The 22,556-nt window shown below is 35.4% G+C and overlaps 1 protein-coding gene and 1 long non-coding RNA gene across 5 annotated transcripts in view; one reads left to right on the top strand and one right to left on the bottom strand.

The window, feature by feature from the left end:
* LOC108326819 (copper-transporting ATPase PAA1, chloroplastic) overlaps positions 1-22,400 on the top strand; it is a 38,403-nt gene extending 16,003 nt beyond the window's left edge. Inside the window, exons 10-17 of one of the 3 annotated variants that reach the window (XM_052874654.1) lie at positions 1,055-1,105; positions 1,192-1,364; positions 9,169-9,301; positions 9,608-9,705; positions 10,061-10,301; positions 15,372-15,575; positions 20,624-20,704; positions 21,862-22,400. In XM_052874654.1, the coding sequence (XP_052730614.1) occupies positions 1,055-1,105; positions 1,192-1,364; positions 9,169-9,301; positions 9,608-9,705; positions 10,061-10,301; positions 15,372-15,575; positions 20,624-20,704; positions 21,862-22,098 (1,218 nt within the window). In that variant the 3' untranslated portion in view covers positions 22,099-22,400. Of the gene's footprint in view, positions 1-1,054; positions 1,106-1,191; positions 1,365-9,168; positions 9,302-9,607; positions 9,706-10,060; positions 10,302-15,371; positions 15,576-15,713; positions 15,849-20,623; positions 20,705-21,861 lie in introns of those variants that run through there. The other 2 variants (XM_052874658.1, XM_052874663.1) reach the window with 2 other exon arrangements.
* On the bottom strand, positions 12,878-15,401 carry LOC108323736 (uncharacterized). 2 transcript variants are annotated; one of them, XR_008247726.1, is made up of 2 exons: positions 14,319-15,401; positions 12,878-14,243 (listed from the first exon to the last, which is right to left on the bottom strand). It is a non-coding gene; the product is annotated as an uncharacterized LOC108323736 (long non-coding RNA). The 2 variants fall into 2 exon arrangements; XR_001831713.2 differs by having other exon boundaries at positions 14,560-15,401.
* Positions 22,401-22,556: the final 156 nt, after the last annotated feature.

The following is a 22,556-nucleotide window of genomic DNA, read 5'->3' as shown; positions in this document are numbered from 1 at the left end:
ACTCTATTTTAAATCAGAAGCAATATATTGCACAGAATAACATACAAGTATAGAATATATTCAGATTTTGCACTAGCATTTTATTCTTTTGTATCTCTTGATGGCATTTGGGGCACCTTTTTTGGGTTTTTCTGCTCCTTAAAAGGAACAGTGAGTAAACACGATTTTAAGAAGCTCTAAAAATTAAAGGAGCTTCCACAAAAGCTCATTGGAGGAGTGTTTCAACAGTGCAAAGTGTTTACCATAATTTCCAATGATTTTGGTGCTATCAATTTTATCAAAATGTTTTAGGTGTTTTCTTTTTGATAGAATGCTATGATAGTTGTTAAGCACCAAGTGTTGTAGGTGCCTAGTTAGCATTTGACATAACTAACTGAAGTCAGTTATGTCGAGCTGTTAGTTAGTTATATCTGTAGTCCAATTGCAAAAAGATGTAACAAACTAACTGAAGTCAGTATGCTGAGATGTCAGTTTATTAGATCTATAGTCTTGTCAGCAAAGCTTGAGCATATACTCTTCACATAAGAAATGCAATAAATCACTTTCAGTTTATGCAAATTCTGTTCCCTTCTTTTCTCATTACTGCATTACTTCCTTCACTTTTGTTAGTGAGAAAAGGGAGGGGATAAATACACTGTCTTGTGTAGTTTAATTGATCAACCATTTTCCGTATGCAAGCAGCTAGGATGTCAAAGATTTAGGTAGAGATCAAATTGGTATAGAGTGCAAGGGATGTCGAATATTTAGATCTGTCTGCATTGGTGTATGGGTTTGTTGTGCATGCCAAGTGTTTGATGAAATTGTTTGTGGTATAGAAGTTTCAGATAAGCTGTAAAAGTATTGAAAGTATTGTTTTTAAACTTAAATTCTGATGTAACTTTTAAATTGAAAAAGAAAAAGAAGGGGCACGCCAACTGCTATATTATTCCAAGGAATCAGTTTCTTCCGTATATTTAGGGCTCCAGAGTACATTATTCTTCTATTTCTTTTTTTCCCTTGATAGAAAACGGAAAATAAGCCTATTTTAAGCCTTTAATATTGTTTATTGGTGCAGGTTGTTGCTTGTCCATGTGCACTTGGGTTAGCCACACCTACTGCAGTGCTGGTAAAGTTTCGTGAAGACTACATTTATCATCATTAGTTATAATTATGTTTGAACTAAGCCATATTTACAATTTTGTGTATAAAAAGGTTGGAACATCTCTGGGGGCTAAAAGAGGTTTACTTTTACGTGGTGGAAACATTCTAGAGAAGTTTGCAATGGTAAACACTGTTGTGTTTGACAAAACAGGGACCCTCACAGTTGGTAGACCTGTTGTGACAAACATTATCACTGCCCCATGCATGAAAAGTGCTATTTCAAGGTAGTATAGCGATATTTTAGGTTCATTTATTACAAACATTGCTAAAGATGTAAACTTTGAGTTGAAAATAAGAATGATTTTATTATTCTCAATCATATCAATTACATTCTCCTTTGCTCTATTTGTAACAATCTAGTCTTCTAAAATAGGGAAACAAAATAATCTAGAAGAGTATACAACTATTTTCTCTAATTAGGAAGATTCTATAGATATCTTCTTTAATTAAGAAGATATTTTCTCTAATTACAACACTCCCCCTCAAGTTGGTAAATGAATATCAATCATTCCCAACTTGCCTACAAGATATTGAAATCTACCCAGAGGGAGTTTATAAAAATATCTGCTATTTGAAATTCTACAGAAACATGAGTTGTAATCACAAAGTCTCTGTCTAGATTATCTTTGATGAAATGTTTATCAATCCTAATGTGTTTGGTCCTGTCATGTTGTACTGGATTATGGGTTATGCTCATGGCAGACTTACTGTCCACCTTGACTTTAAGATCATCCAAAATGATATTCATCCAAAGTCCTTCACACATTCCTTGAGCAAGAGCTCGAAATTCAGCTTTTGCACTAGAACGAGATACTCTATCTTGCTTTTTGCTTCTCCAAGAAACACACAATACACAAAAGTAGATTTTCTGTCAGTAATAGAACCTGCATAGTCAACATCAATATATATTTTCATAGTCAATGTGTCTTCCCTTTTGAATAATAGCACCTTTCTTGGACTTCACTTCAATTATTGGAGAATTTTGTCAACTGCTTGCATGTGTCTCTCTCTTGGATCATGCATAAATTGGTTTACTACCCTAATTGCATAAGCAATGTTTGGTCTTATGTGTGATAGATAGATCAATTTTCCTACTAATCTCTGATATTAGGCCTTCTCTACATAAGCCCTTTCCTCACTTTCAATTATGTGATTTTGTTCTATAGGAACTGTTGAGATTTTACATTCCAACTTTCCTGTTTCTTTGAGGAGATCCAATACATATTTCCTTTGGGAGATGAAAATTCCGTTCTTGGAGTAAGCAACCTCTATTCCAAGAAAATATGAGTTTTCCTAGGTCTTTCGTTTCAAATTGGGCAGCCAATTTATCTTTTAATGCCAATTTTTCTGTTTCATCATAATCATATCATCCATATAGACAAGCAATAAAGTGAGTTTACCTGTAGAAGAGTGCTTTATGAATAGAGTATGATCTCCTTGGCTTTGTCTATATCCCAAGGAAACCATTGCTTTTGTAAATCTTCCAAACCATGCTCTAAGGGATTGCTTAAGGCCATACAATGCTTTCTTCAAGAGGCATACCTTGTTTCTTTCATTTTTCACTTCAAAACCGGGGGGAATCTCCATGTACACTTCCTCTTCTAGATTTCCATGAAGAAAGGTATTCTTTACATCCAGCTGGTGTAAGTCCCATCGAAAATGAGCAGCCAAAGCGAGAATAACTCGAACTGTATTCATCTTTGCCACTTGGCCAAATGTCTCCTCATAGTCAATCCCATATCCTTTTGCCACCAATCTAGCTTTATATCTTTCTATTGTCCCATCTTCCTTATGTTTCATTGTGAATATCCATCTACACCCTACTGCCTTTGTGTCTCTTGGCTTATCAACAATCTCCCAAGTTGAATTTCTTTCTAATGCATTCATCTCTTCTTTCATGGCTTGATTCTAATGTTCAAGTTTCATGGCCTCCTAGATTGAGGTAGGAACTTCTGTGGCATCAATGGCAGCAATAAAACTTTTGTGCCTATCAGAGAGTTTGTTAGTGCAAACATACTGAGAAATAGGATATTTAGCAAATGATCTTCTTTCCTTTCTTAATGCAATGGGTAAATCCTTAGTAATACTTACCTCCTCCTCACTGATATCTTCAGGGATCCTCACCTCTGGATTAGACAATTTTTCTTACTCGAGAGTCGAAGTGGGTTGTTTTCTTCTTTCATATTTTTTGCCAAAAAGAATTTCTTCTTCCTCTTCTTCCTCAATGTGGACTATGGTAGCTTCATTGCTCAGATCTTGGGCATCCTACAAAGACAAACATGGTAATGACAAGAAGGAGAGTTCATCCACTTTAAGTGCTTTCTCCTCCTGAAGTGGTTGACTGACATGAAAAGATTGTGTTTCATGAAATGTGACATTTATGGTGATAAAGACGTGACGACTCTGAGGATGATAACATTTGTACCCTTTTTTATTAGAAGGATACCCAATAAAGACACATTTAAGAGCTCTCGGATCTAATTTACCACGGTTAGGATGATGAGAGTGAAGTAAAACAACACATCCAAAGACTCGACTAGGTAGACTCGTTATTAAGGAAGAAGAAGGAACAAAAGACAATAGATACTCAATAAGACTAATGCCATTTAAGATATGAGTGGCTAACCTATTGATGAGATATGTGGCAATTAACACAACTTCTCCCCAGTAATTTTTTGGAATAGACATTTGAAAAAGAAGAACTCTTGTTACTTCAAGAAGATGACGATTCTTTCTTTCTACAATCCCATTTTGTTGAGGGCTATTTACATAGGTTAGTTCATGAACAATACCATTATGAGACAAAAAATTGAGAAATTCATGATTCACATATTCAACACCATTATCAGACCTGATTCTTTTGATATTTTTTCAAAATTGATTTTGGACAAGACGAAAAAAATTAATAAAAATTTGAAAAACTTTGGATTTATTTTTAATAAGGTATTTCCACGTGACACGGGTACAATCATCAATAAAAGGGACATGGAACATAATTTTATTTGTAAAATAATATTACACTTGAGAAAAATACAAAGAAATTGGAATGAATTTGAGAGAGTGTTTACCCCTATCAATTTTCATATTTATTGTAGTTTGAGATATATTAGATACAATGGATGAGAGAAAAGAAGAGAACTCTAGAACATGCTCCTAAGAACTAGGTCTAAAGCATGCTCCTAGGTAACAGCAGTACAATAAATAATATTTAAGACTATTTATTCTAAACTCTCCATTAAGAGGGAGCATACAAATTTTGGAACAAGTAGATTCAATTCGAGGTCCTCTGAAGGATTTTGTTAATATATCTGCAAGTTATTCATTTAATCCGACATTAGCACCAATTCCATGTACCATTTTGTTCAAGGGCCAACAATTTTAGGAATGGTAATAGAAGAAACGAAGGAGATAAAAGAATAAAACGAAGCAGACAATCAATGAATATGGAACTTTATTGTTCAAGGAAGAAGGGGGCATTCTATTAATAAGATAATAACTAGTGAGAATGGCATCGACCCAATGATAAGCAGAAAGATTGGCACCTATTAACAAGGTACGAGCCATATCCACTAAATGTCTATTCTTCCTTTTTGCTATATCGTTTTGTTGGGGTGTATGCGGGCAAGTGGATTGATATAAATACCATGTGATCTTAAAAGAATAGAAAAACCAGAAGAAAAGTATTCTTTGGCATTATCACTCCTTAAGATCTTGATTACTTGGCCAAATTGGATTTTGATTTCATTAAGGAAAGACTAAAAAATATTCAGCAATTCGGACCTATCTTTCATTAAGTGGACCCAAGTACAATGAGAATATTCATCAATGAAAGTGACAAGATAACGAAACCTAAAGCATGTGACAAGATTGGGACCCTAAATGTAAAAATGAATTATTGAAAAGATAGAATTTTATCTTGTTTCAGGACCTATCCTAACAAGTCTAAGACATGGTGTAGTTCTGTCTTTTCAACTATTCACTCTGATATTTGGGGACCAAATCGGGTTACTTCTTTTGGTTTTAATTATTTTGTAACCTTCATTGATGAATTCTCTCGATGTACTTGGGTTTATTTATTGAAAGAGAGATCCGAACTTTTGGTCATATTTGTGTCCTTTTTTTAATGAAATTAAGAACCAATGTAGGAGACAATTAAAATCCTCTAAACTGATAATGCTAAGGAATATTTTTCTACAACATTTTCTTCAATCTTATCTTGCTAAGGAATTTTACACCAATCAACATGTCCCTACACTCCATAACAAAATGGCATTGCAGAGAGAAAGAATAAACATCTCATTTAAACTTCACGCTCCCTAATGTTAAATACTAATGTTTTGGTTCATCATCGGGGCGATGCTATCCTCATTGCTTATTTTATGATCAATAGGATGCCCTCTTCCTCTCTTGAGAATAAAGTCCCTCACCCTGTCATTTTTCCAAATGACCCTCTATACCATGTCTCTCCCTGTATATTTGGGTGTACTTGTTTTCTTCATAATGTTTCTCTAGGTCTTGATAAACTCTTTGCAAAAGCTATTAAGTGTGTCTTTTTGGGATACTCTTGCCTTTAGAAAGGGTATAAATGTTGTTCTCCCTCAACCAAGAGGTATTATATGTTTTCTGATGTCATATTCTTTGAGGATACACCTTTTTTCTTGTCCTTCATGGAGGATCATTCATCTGTTCAACAAATGTTTCCTTTACCATCCCTTTGTTACTCCTGCTTCTTTACCTTTAACTCAAAATGCAAATGACATTGTTCCTCCACCTCTTCTCACATATCAACATCGAACACAATCTCAAACTCAGAACATTGAAGATCCTCCACACTTAGATCCTCCACCATCAGATTCCCAGAACATGGATCCTTCATCCTCCTTACCCTCTCTTGACTCAGATAATAATTGGCCTATTGCTCTTTGGAAAGGTATTCTCTTTACTCGTAATCCAAATCCTTTTTATAATCTTTTGAGTTATCATCGTTTTCTCCTCCATATTTCTCCATTATTCCTTCCCTATCTTCCTTTAAGGTTCCTAATAATGTTCATGATGCACTTGGTCATCCTTGATGGTGACAAGCCATGATTGATGAAATGCAGGCGCTTGAACACAATGGCAATTGGGACCTTGTCCCTCTTCCTCCTGGTAAGAAGCTTGTTGGTTGTAGATGGGTTTATGCTATTAAGATTAGTTCTACTGGTGCAATCGATCGTCTCAACACTCGTCTAGTAGCTAAGGAATATACTCACGTTTATGGCTTTGACTATTGTGATACCTTTTCTCTTGTGGCTAAAACTAGTATTGTTCGTATTTTGCTTGCTATGACTGTCATTCGTCAATCGCCCCTTTACCAGTTGGACATTAAAAATTCTTCATGGTCATCTAGAAGAAGAGATATACATGGAGCAACCTCTTGGGTTTGTTGCTCAGGGGGAGTCTGGGTTAGTTTGTATAGTGCATCATTACGTTTATGGCTTTGACTATTGTGATACCTTTTCTCTTGTGGCTAAAACTAGTATTGTTCGTATTTTGCTTGCTATGACTGTCATTCGTCAATCGCCCCTTTACCAGTTGGACATTAAAAATTCTTCATGGTCATCTAGAAGAAGAGATATACATGGAGCAACCTCTTGGGTTTGTTGCTCAGGGGGAGTCTGGGTTAGTTTGTATAGTGCATCATTCTTTTTATGGCTTGAAGCAATTACCTCGAGCTTGATTTGAAAAATTTAGTTGGGTTGTGCAATATTTTGGATTGAAACGATGTGAGGCATATCATTCAGTATTTCATGGTCACTCTTCTCTTGATAAATGTGTTTATCTTATGGTTTATGTTGATGATATTGTCATCATAGGAAATAACGTCACTAGAATTGCTCAATTAAAGAATCATTTGTTAAACCACTTTCAAACCAAAGATCTAGGTGGCTAAAATATTTTCCTGGTATTGAAGTGGCACAATCAAAAGGTGTCATTATTTCACAAAGAAAACATGCTCTTGAGATTTTGGAGGAAATAGGCCTGATAGTCCTATGGACTCAAATCAAAAGTTAATGAGAGACCACGGTGAACCTTTCTCAGACCTAGAGAGATATAGAAGATTGGTTGGAAAACTCATCTATCTTACCATAACAAGACCTAATCTTTCTTATCTCGTGGGAGTTGAGTCAATTTATGCAAAATTCACATGTTGATTATTGGAATGTAGTGATTCACATTCTCATGTATGTAAAAGGAAACCCAAGATAGGGATTGTTGTATGAGAACAAGGGAAGCACTCGAATTGAAGGATATTGTGATGCAGATTGGGCTGGTTGTCCAATTGACAAAAGATCTACCACATGATATTGTGTTTTACTTGGAGGGAACCTTGTATCTTGGAAAAGTAAGAAACAAAGTTTTGTTGCTCAATCTAGTGTTGAAGTTGAATATCAATCTATGGATCTAATAACTACATGTGAACTTGTGTAGATTAGACAACTCCTCAAGAGTTGAAATTTTGTGAAAATGAGCAGATGAAGTTGTACTGGGACAATCAAGCCACCCTTCACATTGCCTCCAATCTAGTGCTTCATGAAAGAAAAAAACACATAGAGATTGATTGTCATTTTATTAGAGAGGTTGTTATCAAAGGATCTTGTTACTGAGTTTGTTAACTCTAATGAACAACTCGTAGACATTCTGACCAATTCCCTAAGGGGCTTAGAATTCAATTTATATGTTCCAAGCTTGATGCATATGATCTATATGCTCCATCTTGAGAGGGAGTGTTGAAATGTAATACTTTTATTATTATTAATATTTTTGTAAGGTATTTTACATTTTTGGGTTTTGTTAAGGGCTCCTCCCCCCACCCTTTTACTTTTCAGAACTACTGTCTCCTAAATGCAGTAGTAAGTTGTATAAGAAGTTTTAAGTGAAATAAAACTTTTTAATTCTTCTCAACTCTTCAAGTAACAAGTAACTTAACTTCATCTTCTACAATTTTTCCTACCCAGGATGTCCTAATTGTGTATTATTCGTCATTGGATAGACTACAAATGTATATATCTATTGAATATATTAAAACTAGTATAGAATTAATCTCTATTTAGTAGAAAATACACAAGGTAATGAATTTAAAATAATGAGAATGTGGGCTATTAACATAATTAATTTGCAAAGAAAACATAATTAACATAAGGACTATGTTTCCCTGATTAACATAAAACACAATATGGGCCTAATCCGAGAAAAAAGAGCAGAACTCAAAAGTCAAATCTACTCAAATCTAGGCCAAATGGGACGTCACCGACTTGTGGAACGGACTCATGAGGCTCCGGCGAACCTTTCTGTGATGGCGGCAGTGAGTGGGTCTCGTCGGAACTAGGCACATGGGCTCCACGAGCCGGCGACGGTGGTGGCGTCTTTCCTGAAGCAATTTCCACTGTTTTTGTTTGTTGGAGTTGGGTGCAACTTTATGCTCTATCAATGACCCCAACGGCTATGGCGAGAACCGCAATGGTTGGATAGCGGCAACGGCCTAATGTTGCAGTGGAAATGGAGCTCCCAAGATCGGGAGCTATGATACAAACTTAAGAAGAGAATGAATTTTACTATTATCATGCATATGTATTACATTCTCCTTACCCCTATTTGTACCAATCTAATCTTCCAAAAAAAGAAAATAAGGAAACAATATATTGAAAAATAAACTAGAAGATTCTACATATATTTTCTCTGCTTAGGAAGATTCTACAAATTATTTCTCTAATTAGGAAGATTTTTCTCTAATTACAACAATCTACATTTCCCTTATTAACATAAAACTCAATATATCTAATAGTTCTCATAACACTCAATAACGGTTTATAGGATGCTTTGATCCAACAACTTTAAGAACAAAGAAAAAAAGTGGATGTATTTTGGAAACATAGATATAGTGAGAAATCATATCTCTAGATTTAGCGCCTATACTCTGAATTCGGATACTTTTTTTTTTTACTTTATGCAACTAAGAGGTTATATAACCATGTCTTTCTAATGCAGCCAAACTGAAGAAAATGCTTTGTCTGATATGGAACTTCTAAGGCTAGCAGCTGCAGTAGAATCGAATTCCATACATCCAGTTGGGAAAGCGATTGTGGATGCTGCTGTGGCTGTTAATTGTCATAATGCTAAGGTTCCTCATCTTATTTCTTTTTAATGTTCTCTGTGTTTGGGGTTATCTTATTGCCTTATTCAAGCATTTGTCATTTCCATGTTGAGATGAACATCACATGACCTGTTTAGCAACTTATCTTTTTCTACAGTTTGGTTACTATTTTACAGTCAGTATTTTAGTTGTCATATTGACTGACAAGTATTGTAGAATTGAAACAGAGGAGTTATAAAGTATGCCTTTTATTTTTCAAGTACACATTAGCTTCTTGTAGTGAAAGTTGTGAAGTTAAAACTGTCAGCTTATGCCTTACAGCAAATTTTACAGGTAATAGATGGAACATTCCTGGAAGAACCTGGGTCTGGTGCAGTGGCAACAATTGATAACAAAAAGGTTTCTGTTGGTACATTGGAATGGATCACCAGGTAACTGGGCATTTGTCCAAGCATACACAATATATGATGTTACTCAATTTCTTTAATATTTCTTATTTATTGGATCGAATGCCTATCATTAATAATTGATAGTTAGGGTGCAATTCATTATGACTTGATCCACCTGGCCTACGTCACAAGACAATTAATACACCTTGCAGCATTACTTATTTATTTTTTATTACAGTATACAATTCCTTCAAACAATTGCAGCATACCTGTGTTTACTTGCTTTAAACTTGGTTCATTTCACTAAGAGGCCAATAGCTTTCGTTGTATGTAACATACATTTATTATTTTTTCTTTATAAATTTCAAACCTTCAGCAGGTGATTTACTTTGTGCAGGCATGGAGTTATTGACAGTTTAGATCAAGAAGTGGAGAAATGTAATAATCAATCCTTTGTCTATGTTGGAATTGACGATACTTTAGCTGGCCTAATTTATTTTCAAGATGAGATAAGGGAAGATGCAAGAGACGTTGTTGACAGATTGTCAAAGCAAAATCTTGATATATACATGCTATCAGGAGACAAGAGGAATGCTGCTGAGCATGTTGCTTCTCTTGTTGGAATTCCCAAAGATAAGGTGAAAGGCTTTCAACTACGATATAATTTTATATTAAGATCACATGTATGGCTGAGATTTTAGTACAATATTGTTTAAATATGACTGGTAGAGCGCCAGCCTACACTTGGTCAATGCCAGATTGAAGATGTTACACCATCGAAAAGAGGCTGAGAACTGAATATTTCTTTGTTTTATACAGCCAAATCTCCCCACTATAAATGATCTTCAGCAGCTTTGAATCATCAATTGCTTAATAATCAGAAATATTTACTTGTTCACTTTAGATGATAAGATACAAGGGGGAGCTACACATGATGTATTATGCATAACTTCCCATGCTTAAACATGTGAAGTTTTATTTTCCTTTCATCGTAAGCTTACAAAAATCTAATTAAAAGTTATTGTACAAGGCTAGATATAAATGTGCTACCTATTATGGTTTGGTAGCAATAAAGCTTTAAAACGCAATTTTTCCCTCTCTCAATACAATGACTAAATTCTCAATAACACTTACCTTCTCACTGTTAATTTTAACGATCCTTACATCCAAGTCAGAAAACAATTCTTTCTTGAGAGCCAAAGTGGGTTGTCCCCTTTGATAATTTATGCAAAGAATGTGTCTTCTTCCTCTTTCCTCAATGTGGGCTGGAACTATCCCATATATGGTGGCTTCATCTTGCAAAGACAGATATGGTAATGCCAGGAATGAAAGGTCCTCCTCTTTAAGAGTTTTCTCCCCTTGAAGAAGAATGGCTAACAAAAAACAAATATGCTCCATGAAAGGTGACATTCATAGTGATAAAAACATGACTATGAGGAGGAGGATACCATTAACGCCTTTTTTGTTTGAAGGATAACCAATGAAGATACATTTAAAAAGTCTAGGGTCTAATTTACTACAATTAGGATTATGAGACTGAACAAAAATAACACATCAGAAAACCCAATTAGGTAGACTTTACTCTAAGAGAAAAACAAAAAACAATTGACAATAAAGACTCGGTAGGACTAAGGTCGTATCAAGCATGAATAACTTATTAATGAGGTATGTGTCAATTAACATAGCTTTTTCCTAGTAGGTTTAAGGAATAGACATCTTGAAAAGAAGGGCTCTAGCTACTTCTTTCTACAAATGTGTTTTGTTGTGGAGTATTTCACATTTTAGTTTATGAACAATATTATTAGGAGACAAAACTTTGAAGAATTCATGATTCACAAATTCATTACCAATATCAAATCTCATTCTTTTGATGCCTTTTCCAAATTCATTTTGGATCAAGCAAAAAAATTAATAGAGAATTGAAAGACCTCAAATTTACTTTTTATAACATGTCCGTGTGACAAATACAATCGACAATCAAAGTAACGAACCATTTTACTCCAAAAATAGATTATAAAAATAGTCCCTAAATGTCAAATTAAATTTAATCAAATAAGTTACTAAGGGAAAGGATGCACAATGATACTTTAAAACAAATAGTACATTTGAAAGACTCAATAGGCTTTATGGAAAACAAATGAGGTGACAAGGGTTTGATAGGGTTGAATAATGGATGTCCAAGTCTTCTATGATGAAGCCATATTTGGGAACTTGCTCATGTTTATGGTGTTGCTTGTTGGCATATGATAATTGTGAGACATGTAAAGCATTCCTTTATATAATATATGATTCTAAAGTTATGTTCTTGGATCCATATATGGATACATTGTCATCATTTGCAATTTTAATGAGTTGTTCTCCAATCATTTTGACATATGAATTGAAGAGCGTAGGAAATGGAGTGGTGTGATTAGTTGCTCCAAAATCAATAATCCAAAAACCATGAGACATAGGACCAACTCTTACCTTTTATGACCAAAGTAAATGATCTAGAGAACTTAAGCATTCATTTAATTGGTGTTCTTAAATGATATATTTCCTCCTTATAGACTTTTATAACAACATGTAGTTGAGGTGAAGCAATGGGTTGATCTATTTCTTCATGTTCTAAGGTTGTATCACTTGCCCATCTCTGAGGTTCCTTTGTTTGATCCCTTGAGGACCCATTTTTTTTCCTATTTTCATGGTAGAACCAACGCTGGAGATTCCTCTATTAAGCATTAGAACTCATGGTTTCTTCCCCCCTTACAATAAAACATACTTTTGACTAGCATAGAAGGGTAGAGATGATAAAGGCCATGAGAAGAGATGGAAACTCCATAACTGTGCCAACGAGCATATTCTTTCTTGGATAGGATTTTATCATTTGGGAAGCATAAACAAAGAAAATCGGAGAAGAATGCGAAAATAATACAAAGATGGAGACTAGCATAGAAGGGCTGAGATGATAAAGGCCATGAGAAGAGATGAAAACTCCATTACTGTGCGAACGAGCATACTCTTTCTTGGATAGGATTTTATCATTTGGGAAGCATAAACAAAGAAAATCAGAGAAGAATGCGAAAATAATCCAGAGATGGAGACTAGCATATTGATGTATCAATGAAGATTTGCCACAAAGATCTCAATCTTTGATAAGAACGAGTGTTTTGTGACAAGAACCAAGAGAATCCTCTTTCAATGAATTTAAATTCAAATATTGACTATCAAATATTGAATATAGTAAAACTAGATATAGGATTAATCTCCTTTGTGTAGAAAATATACATAGGATAATGTATTTACAATAATAAGAATGTGGGCTAAGCCCAAAAACAAATGAATATGTAAAAACAACATAATTAACATAGGGACTATGTTTTCCTAATTAACATAAAACACTATATCTAACACAAACAAAGTAACACTTAACAATTTTTTAACTGAAACAAGACTCTAGAATCATAAGGTGATACAATAGAAGATGAACCAGCACCATTTGCGATGAATATCTGATTTGGACCTTCAAATTGTTGGAGTTGTTTAATATTTGGTGGTTCACCAATGACATGAAAACTGGCAGCAGAATCTGGTATCCAGAAGTATTAGCATTACCTTGAGAGTTAGACTTCATCAACATAGAATTAGGTTGATTATTGTTATTAGATTTAGCATTCAGATTCAGCCAAGTGTTTGAAGTCTTCTATGAACCAGCTGAATAGGGAATAGATTGTTGTGAGCTGGATCAATAAAAAACAGTGACTCATGCATCTGATTAGAGAAATCAAATTTGAAGTGCAGACATTGGTTGTATGACCAAATTTTAGACAAATTTGGCATTGAAAGTTAGCAAACCTCCACCTCTTCCTTTGCCAAGACCTCCACCATGAAAGGATCCTTGAAAACCTCCTATTTATTAGCACCACGAGAGTAGGAGACTTGAGTGTAGTTTAGAGATGGTGTGATTAAGCTGAGTCTCTTGTACATAACGAGTAAGCCATGTTTTCATGACCATACAAGAGAGCTTCAATCTCAGTAATGGAAGGAATGCATTTCTTACTTTCAATGACATAAACAACGGAAGCATAATTAGATCCAAGATGGCATCAACAGGTTCTTCATGCCTGATAGGAACACCAACTCCAACAAGTTCATCAACATAGCTCTTAATTTTTAGCAAGTACTCCTCTATCAATTTGGAGTCAAGTTTGATACCTTGCATAGCAGTACGTAGCTGTCCCGCACGAGATTTAGTCTGGAGACTAAAGTACTCATCAATCTTCTTCCACACCTCATAGGAATGAGTGCATCCAAAAACGAGACATAACAGATTTGGAGAGAGTAGACTGAAGTCACACTAGCAGTGTTTGATCTTGAACTTCCCAAGCTTCATATTTAGGATTAACAGTGTTAGCAGCACAGTCATGTTCATTGAGATATCTAGATGGAACCACTAGATTAACAACAAAACGCTGGAGTTTATGTGACTTAATTACTGGCTCAACATATTGATGCCAATATAAGTAGTTAGAATCATCCAATTTCATAGCAGTAGATGTAGGAAACGAAGCAAAAGCCATAGCAAGCAGAATTTATGAAGACTGCAAAGCAAACAGAAACGCTTAGCAAAAAGAATCAGAGAAACCAGCAATTCACTCTATGCATAGCCAAATCACCATGAGCAAAGCGAGTGAAGCCTTCGCAAAGTGCAAATTCAGAGATACAATTGAACAGAGAAAATTAGGAACAAAGAACAATTCACCAATTGAAATGGAAAACACTTGAAAAGAAGCAATCACGAGTCAGATCAGGATCAATTCACTGATTGAAACCTCAAATTAACGAAGCTGAATCAATTTCGAGCTGAATTGAGAACATATCACCAATTGAAAACGTGAATTAAGGAAGTGAATCAACCTCAAATAATTACTGATTGAAATTAGAAGAGGATGAAGTGGAAGCAATCGCAACTTGAACAATAAGGAAATCAATGAAGAACTTGAAGAAGCAAGATTGTTGAAGAAAAAACTCTAGATACTATCTTAGAGAAATTGAATAGAGAAAATATAGAGAACTGAATATTTTTATTATTGTAGCACACTTAGAACCTTAGGTACAAGATGTATTTATAGATATAGTTTACTACTAGTTGTTATAAGAATTGACAGTTGTACAAAGTAGTAAAACAGTTTACAGGTAAACCTACAACTATACAAAGAAAATAAGCTGTACAATACATTTGACAATTAACTATAGTGTGTATACTAACAGCTGGTACTGGTGGCACGTGGCAACTCTACTAAGGTGCACCTTTCTAGCTCACTATTGACCTCATCAGACCTCAACAGTGGCGGCGATAGAGTAACAGCAGTAGCAGCTATTTACATGGCAGTGAAAATAGAGCTTCCAAGATCAAAATCTCTAACCAACTTGAACTATACAAGGAAAAGAAGAATTATTTTATAGATAATAATCACACCCATTACATTCTCATCACCTCTATTTCTAACAATCAAACTCTAAATAGGGAAAGAAAATATGCTAAAATCTCCTAATCAATATAAAATATTGAGGATATTTTTATCCAATAATCCGTCTTTTATAACAGGTAGATATAGATGTCTTGGATCTGAATTCTTGTGTACCTAAATATTTTTTTCTTGTTAATATTTTTTTAATAAACAGAAAAAATTGTTTATTTAATGTCTGGTTTATGTTGCCATTTGCAGGTGCTATCTGAAGTGAAACCAGATGAGAAAAAGAAGTTCATAAATGAACTACAGAAAGATAAGAACATTGTTGCTATGGTTGGTGATGGAATTAACGATGCAGCTGCCCTGGCTTCTTCACATGTTGGTATTGCATTAGGTGGAGGTGTCGGGGCTGCTAGTGAGGTGTCTTCTATTGTATTAATGCGCAACCAGCTGTCACAGGTCATTGTTATTTAATTAAGTATTTTCTTAAAACATTCTTATATTTGTAAGAAGTTATGTTCTATTCTATTCAATTATTTTTGAAATATTTTATTATTTGACTTCATCTTTCAATCTCTTTTTGTATTTTGGAAACAGCCCTTTTGATGGTTCTGTTGACTATCAATGAGCCTCTTAGCTTATACTCACTTTTGAAAGTTTAGAAGACAAACTCGTTGGAATGTTGCACTAATAAAATATTATTGGAAGTTCCACGTCGACTAGAGATAAAACCAATTTAGAGTATATAAGCGGGTGTAAACCTCACCTTACAAGCCGGTTTTGTGGGATTGAGTTAGACTTTAAAGTCCACTTCTTAATATGATATCAGAGCTAGGTTAAAGCCTGTCCTAGCGAAATTTGTGTGGACATATTATTCCACCAGCTATCGGGCCACTATCAGATCACTCAATAATGTCTAGTCTCACGCTCGGGATGTATATACCTCGGCGTGAGGAGGGTGTGTTGGAAGTTTCAATCGACTAGAGATAAGACCAATTTATAATATATAAGTGAGTGCAAACCTCATCTTACAAGCCAGTTTTGTGGGGTTGAGTTAGACTCAAAATCCACTTCTTAACTGTGGGAAATCAAATAGTATTTTAGGAAAGAATAAATTAGGAAATTTGTGTATTTCATAACAAGTATATATTTTATTGTAATCGGTACAGATTTGAATAAATAGGGACAATCCCATAAATCAAGGGATTCTAGAATAGAATATAGTTATTATATTTCCTAAAATAGTTTAGGTCTCCCGTATATATCTTGTATGATCTCTTTGTAATAAAGATATCAATTTCCATTTAACCTAATTTCCAGATGGTATCAGAGCTTCCAATCTAGGAAGCTTTGTCTGCGCATTGTAAACCCTAAGACGGCAGCCTGCATTGCTGCTGCATCTTTTCCTATATTCATTACATTTTTTTCCCTTGCTATTGCAACCTTCTCTATCGCTCATTCTTCTGTTGCTGCTGTCTTCTCTGTGCCTTAATTGCACATCCTTTCCTTTTTTCCGCTCAGCCATCTTCTTGCTATGATGTCAAGGGAAGAGGAAGTTGTGAACCCAACTCCAGAAACAGGGAATTCCCATTCCCAGCTTCCTGGAGAACTGCAGAATATCCATTCTGCATATCGACTCAATGGAAGAAATTATTTGAAGTGGGCCCAACTTGTTCGTACAGTGCTGAAGGGAAAGGGGAAGTTGAGTCACCTGATGGAGTTTGGACCCAAACAGGAGGATCCCAAGTTTACTACATGGGATGAGGAAGATTCAATGATCATGGCGTGGCTGTGGAATTCAATGATTCCAGAAATCAGCGACACATGCATGTTCCTTAATTCGGCAAAAGAGATTTGGGATGCTGTAGAGCAAACCTACTCTAAAGCCAAAGATGCTGCTCAAGTATATGACGTAAAGGTGAAAACTTTGGTAGCAAAACAAGGGAACAAGACTGTTACAGAATATGCCAATCAGTTGAAATCATTATGGATGGAGCTAGACCATTATAGAGTCATAAAAGCCAAATGTACTGAAGATTCAGCACTTCTCAAGGAATATATCGAACAAGACAGAGTTTATGATTTCCTTGTTGGTTTGAATCCTGAATTTGATCAAGTTAGGATTCAAATATTGGGGAAGCAAAAGGTACCATGCTTCAATGAAGTGGTGGCTATTGTGAGAAGTGAAGAAAGCAGAAGGGGTCTCATGTTGGAGAGTCCAGCAGTAGTAGAGAACTCAGCAATGGTGGCTGACCATAAAGGAGAACAGACGTTGGCCATGGTAGCCGAACAGAAGAAAGGAGGATCAGCAAATGTGGAGAAGAAAGGTGATGGTCTCTGGTGTACCTACTGCAATAAGCCTCGTCATACCCGAGAGAAGTGCTGGAAGTTGCATGGGAAGCCTTTAAATCGAGATCGAGAAGGGGGACACAGAGGAGGCCCCTCAAGGAAAGGAGGACAAGTTTATGTTGCTGCTGGAACAAATGAAGGAAATAATCCAGAAGCTGCTGCCCATCTTAATCAAGAGGAGATAGAAAGGGTGAGAACCTTTCTTAGTAAGCTGGAAAAACCTACAGGTGTGTGTTCTTTAGCATATTCAGGTAAGTTTCCACTTTCTTTTGGATTAAATGTCTCAGATACACCCTTTAACAATTACTGGATATTGGACTCTGGAGCCACAGACCACATGACACCATTAGCCAAACACTTCTCCACATATTCCCCATGTCCCAGCAACAAGAAAATTGCCACAGCAGATGGAACCCTTATAACTGCAGCTGGTCAAGGAAATATCCAAATCAATTCTTTAATAACCTTAAAAGATGTTCTCCATGTCCCAAAGCTGTCCACCAACCTAGTCTCTATACGAAAACTTATAAAGGATTTGTCATGTAAGGTTGTTTTTTACAACGATCATTGTGTATTTCAGGACAAGGATTCGGGGAGGATGATTGGACATGCTAGAGAATGGAATGGCCTTTATTATCTTGAAGATCCAAATCTGTCCAACAAAAACAGAATCTCTCATTCCTTCATATCTGAATCTTTGATGACCAACAGAGAAAAAATCATGCTTTATCATTGTCGGTTGGGACATCCCTCCTTTGGAGTGATCAAAATTATGTTTCCCTATCTGTTTACAAAGTTAGATGTTGAGAGTCTTCATTGTGAGGTGTGTGAACTTGCTAAGCACAAGCGTGTATCTTTTCCAATAAGTAATAAAATTAGCAATTTCCCCTTTTATCTTGTTCATATTGATGTATGGGGACCTTCTAATGTTTCAAATGTGTCTGGTGCTCGATGGTTTGTCACCTTTATAGATGATTGTACAAGGGTCACTTGGGTTTTCCTACTTAAACAAAAATCAGAAGTCAGTTCTGTCTTCCTAAACTTCCACTCCCTGATAAAAGGTCAGTTTGGTGTTAATATTAAGAGGCTTAGGTCAGATAATGCCAAAGATTACTTCAATCATGTCCTTAATTCTTTTTGTCAAAAAGAAGGTATAATTCATGAGTCCTCTTGTGTCAAAACACCACAGCAGAATGGGGTCGCAGAAAGAAAAAATGGGCATCTATTAAATCAGACTCGGGCATTGTTGTTCCAAAATAGTGTTCCAAAAAATCTCTGGGGGAAGCTGTTCTTACAGCAACACACCTTATCAATAGACTACCCTCTAGAGTCTTAGGATCAAAAAGCCCTATGGAAGCTTTGTCGTCTTTCTATCCAAACCTATCCACTACAAATAATCTTAAACCAAGAGTTTTTGGGTGCATCTCATATGTCCATATTCATAATACAGACAGGGGGAAACTTGATCCTAGAGCCTTAAAGTGTGTCTTTGTTGGTTACTCACTCACTCAGAAAGGGTATAAATGCTACCACCCCCCATCCAAAAAATTCTGTGTCTAGGGATGTTACCTTCAATGAACAAGAGGGCTATTTCCATCAACCTTATCTTCCGGGGGAGAGTTTCAGGGAAGATAAGGAAAGTAGTAATTCTGGTTTTCCCATTCTTCCAGACCTGATATTTGAACCTAAACTAGATCAAATTGAAGCTGTACCAAGTGAAATAGGTCAAGAAAGTGAAATTAATTGTGAAGCTGATCAAGGAGATGTTGAAGCTGGAAAATTTGGTAAGAAGCTGGTATACTCAAGGAAGACTAAGGCCATTCCAGGATCAAGCAATGTTCAAGAATCCAACTCAAATCCACAAAAAGAGGTAACAATTTTTTCTCCAGCTGTGCAGGCTGAAATTGAAACCCAAAATGATCTTGAAATTGAAACCCAAAATGATATTGACCTCCCAATTGCCATTAGTGGGCAGACTTATATATTTGTCTCATACCAGGCCAGATATTGCCTATGCAGTGAGTTTAATTAGCCAATTTATGCATAGCCCAAAGGAGTCCCATTTACAAGCTGCCCACAGAATTTTACAGTACCTTAAAGGAACTCCAGGAAGAGGGATTCTATTCAAAAGGAATGGTAATGTGAAGCTTGAAGCCTATACTGATGTTGATTATGCAGGGTCAATTGTGGATAGGAGGTCAACTACAGGATATTGCACCTTTCTTGGAGGAAATCTTGTGACTTGGAGAAGCAAAAAGCAGGGTGTAGTGGCTCGGTCCAGTGCTGAAGCGGAATTCCGAGCCATGGCACAAGGTATATGTGAGTTGCTATGGCTTAAAATCATCTTAGAAGACTTGAGGATAAAATGGGAAGAACCTATGAAGCTCTATTGTGATAATAAGTCAGCAATCAGCATAGCCCACAACCCAGTGCAGCATGATAAAACAAAGCATATTGAAGTAGACAGACACTTCATCAAAGAAAAGCTTGATAGTGGCTTGATATGCACTCCATATGTGTCCTCTCAAGATCAAATTGCAGACATTCTTACCAAGGGGCTGGGCTGCCACAATTTTGAGAAGATTGTATCCAAGCTGGGAATGGAAAACATCTATTCACCAGCTTGAGGGGGAGTGTGGGAAATCAAATAGTATTTTAGGAAAGAATAAATTAGGAAATTTGTGTATTTCATAACAAGTATATATTTTATTGTAATCGGTACAGATTTGAATAAACAGGGACAATCCCATAAATCAAGAGATTCTAGAATAGAATATAGTTATTATATTTCCTAAAATAGCTTAGGTCTTCCGTATATATCTTGTATGATCTCTTTGTAATAAAGATATCAATTTCCATTTAACCTAATTTCCAGATTAACAAATATATAGGATTGGAACCGGTTTTATTTAACACTTTTCTCATTTTTCTTTTAGTGCACTTGAGATTCTAGGAGACACCTGGGTGTGGATTGAAAGTAGTTGATTTACATGAAATACGTATTTTTACTTCAATAACCAAAGAATGATTAGGTTACGTTCTCGATGCCTTTATTTCTGCTAAGACACTTTATTATGTGCACCCAGAATATTTCTTCGATGTGGTTGATTTAGACAATCGAATGTTAGTAGATAATTAATCTTTTTATTTAATTGCAGGTACTTGATGCCTTGGAGCTTAGTAGGCTGACCATGAATACTGTAAAGCAGAATCTTTGGTGGGCTTTCGTCTACAACATTGTAAGTTCTTCTACCACCTAAACATAGAAATTGATCCGCGTGTATATCTAAGAATTTTCCACATGCTTAATTCATTTCCATTACAAATTTGATTTTTTGTTTCGCATAGAAAAGTTGCTTGTTGAAATGTAAAAAATGTTCTTAGCATTTTCTATTTTGATTATCAGCAAAAGACCTTCCCGATGAAGGAATATGGTTAGAGATGGAAATAAATTTAGTTATTAATGAACTATTAATTTACTTGTTAACTACTCAATCAAAGTCAGCTTTTAGAGGTATGAAATTAAAAAGTTATGGGTACTTTATAACAAATAAAAGAAATATTTTATATAAGAAAAGAAATATACTTTATAAATTATAATTTTATCTCAAGAATTCCTCTTTACATCCTTTTTATGTTTAAGTACTGTTGTTCTTTTATCTTCTTACTTTTATGTCATTTTAACATTTAGAATGTCTAATAAATACTAAACTTAAAAAACACTTGATGAATGTATTTTTGATAAATAAATATTGGAAGTGGAACTGTCAAGCTCACCATGCGGAGAAGTGTGGGATACAAATTCTATACAAGGGAATATTGGTGTTATAGAAATCAATAAGATTATTAGGACAAGGACAAAGATTACCATTGAAGGCATCGATTAAATATATTGCATGGTTCTTGTTCGAAGGTTAGAGAAAATTATTAAAAGGGATCATCTCTCAAAAGTTTGGGGTTTAACCATGCCTGGTGATATATGATAATAGTTTACTTCACCGAGTAGGGTAAGGTCTTGGTGGTAGTAGTTGTATGAATGAGACAAATCAAAGTCATGTTTCAAATGAAATCTAAGATTTAAATATAGCAACTAATTATACTTTCTTCTTTGAGACAGCTTGGGTTTTAAGTGTTCTGCTTCTTTCATTTACAGTTAAATAAAACACTCCACATCAAAATGCAAATACAATCGGTGTCCGAATTTTATTAACATGCGGTATCAGCGCAGATAATCTCCACCTGTTTCATGTACCAAATTCAATTGAATTTAGGACTGATACTTTCTTTTTGTTGGTTTAATGTTTCTGTTATTTGCGATTTTGAAATATCTGGAAAAATATTGTTCTATATTGTTATTCAACCTTCATGGTGTATTTAAACCTCTATCTGTATACAGGTAGGAATTCCAATTGCAGCTGGAGTGTTATTTCCCATAAATGGAACTATTCTGACTCCATCAATTGCAGGGGCTCTCATGGGGCTGAGTTCCATTGGTGTAATGACCAACTCGATACTTTTGAGATTCAAATTTTCCTCAAAGCAGAAACAAATATATAGTACATCGCCAAATACCAAAATCCATGTAGATGCTGATCTGGCACAACAAAACCGGAAAACAAGCCGACCATACTAGATGTTGGATACACGCAGGCACAAAGTAGAACAGCGGACTCTCCTGACGTCAGCTCGGTGTGTATACTGCTAACCTTTGATTTATGGGTGCGCGATCGTCCTCGGATGAAAGGAAATCGGTTTACAGGAAAATTCGGATGCAATGAATTGAAAGATTCACACCTTCAGGAAACGGCGAAAACTAATAAAGCAATTTATGTAATATGAAAAAGAATAAATTGCACCAATCATTTTACTGGGTGGTACTTCTATTTGATTCTCATAAGTTTCTCTCTTTATGAGCTCTCTAGCTTTCTCTTTCAACCATAAGCTTTTCTCTATAGCAGTTTCCACTTGGCAGGTTCATTATTCCTTGTTCCTTGGTCTTTTTGTTGTTTATAATAAGATTTGAAAGGGACTGCAGTAACATCAATTTATATTTCTGCATCTTAAAATCTCCAAGTGTAGTCAGAAAGCCTT

This window comes from Vigna angularis, chromosome 1, assembly GCF_016808095.1.
Source record: "Vigna angularis cultivar LongXiaoDou No.4 chromosome 1, ASM1680809v1, whole genome shotgun sequence".
NCBI classification, from domain to species: Eukaryota; Viridiplantae; Streptophyta; class Magnoliopsida; order Fabales; family Fabaceae; genus Vigna; species Vigna angularis.
This window is presented reverse-complemented; position numbering and strand designations above follow the sequence as displayed.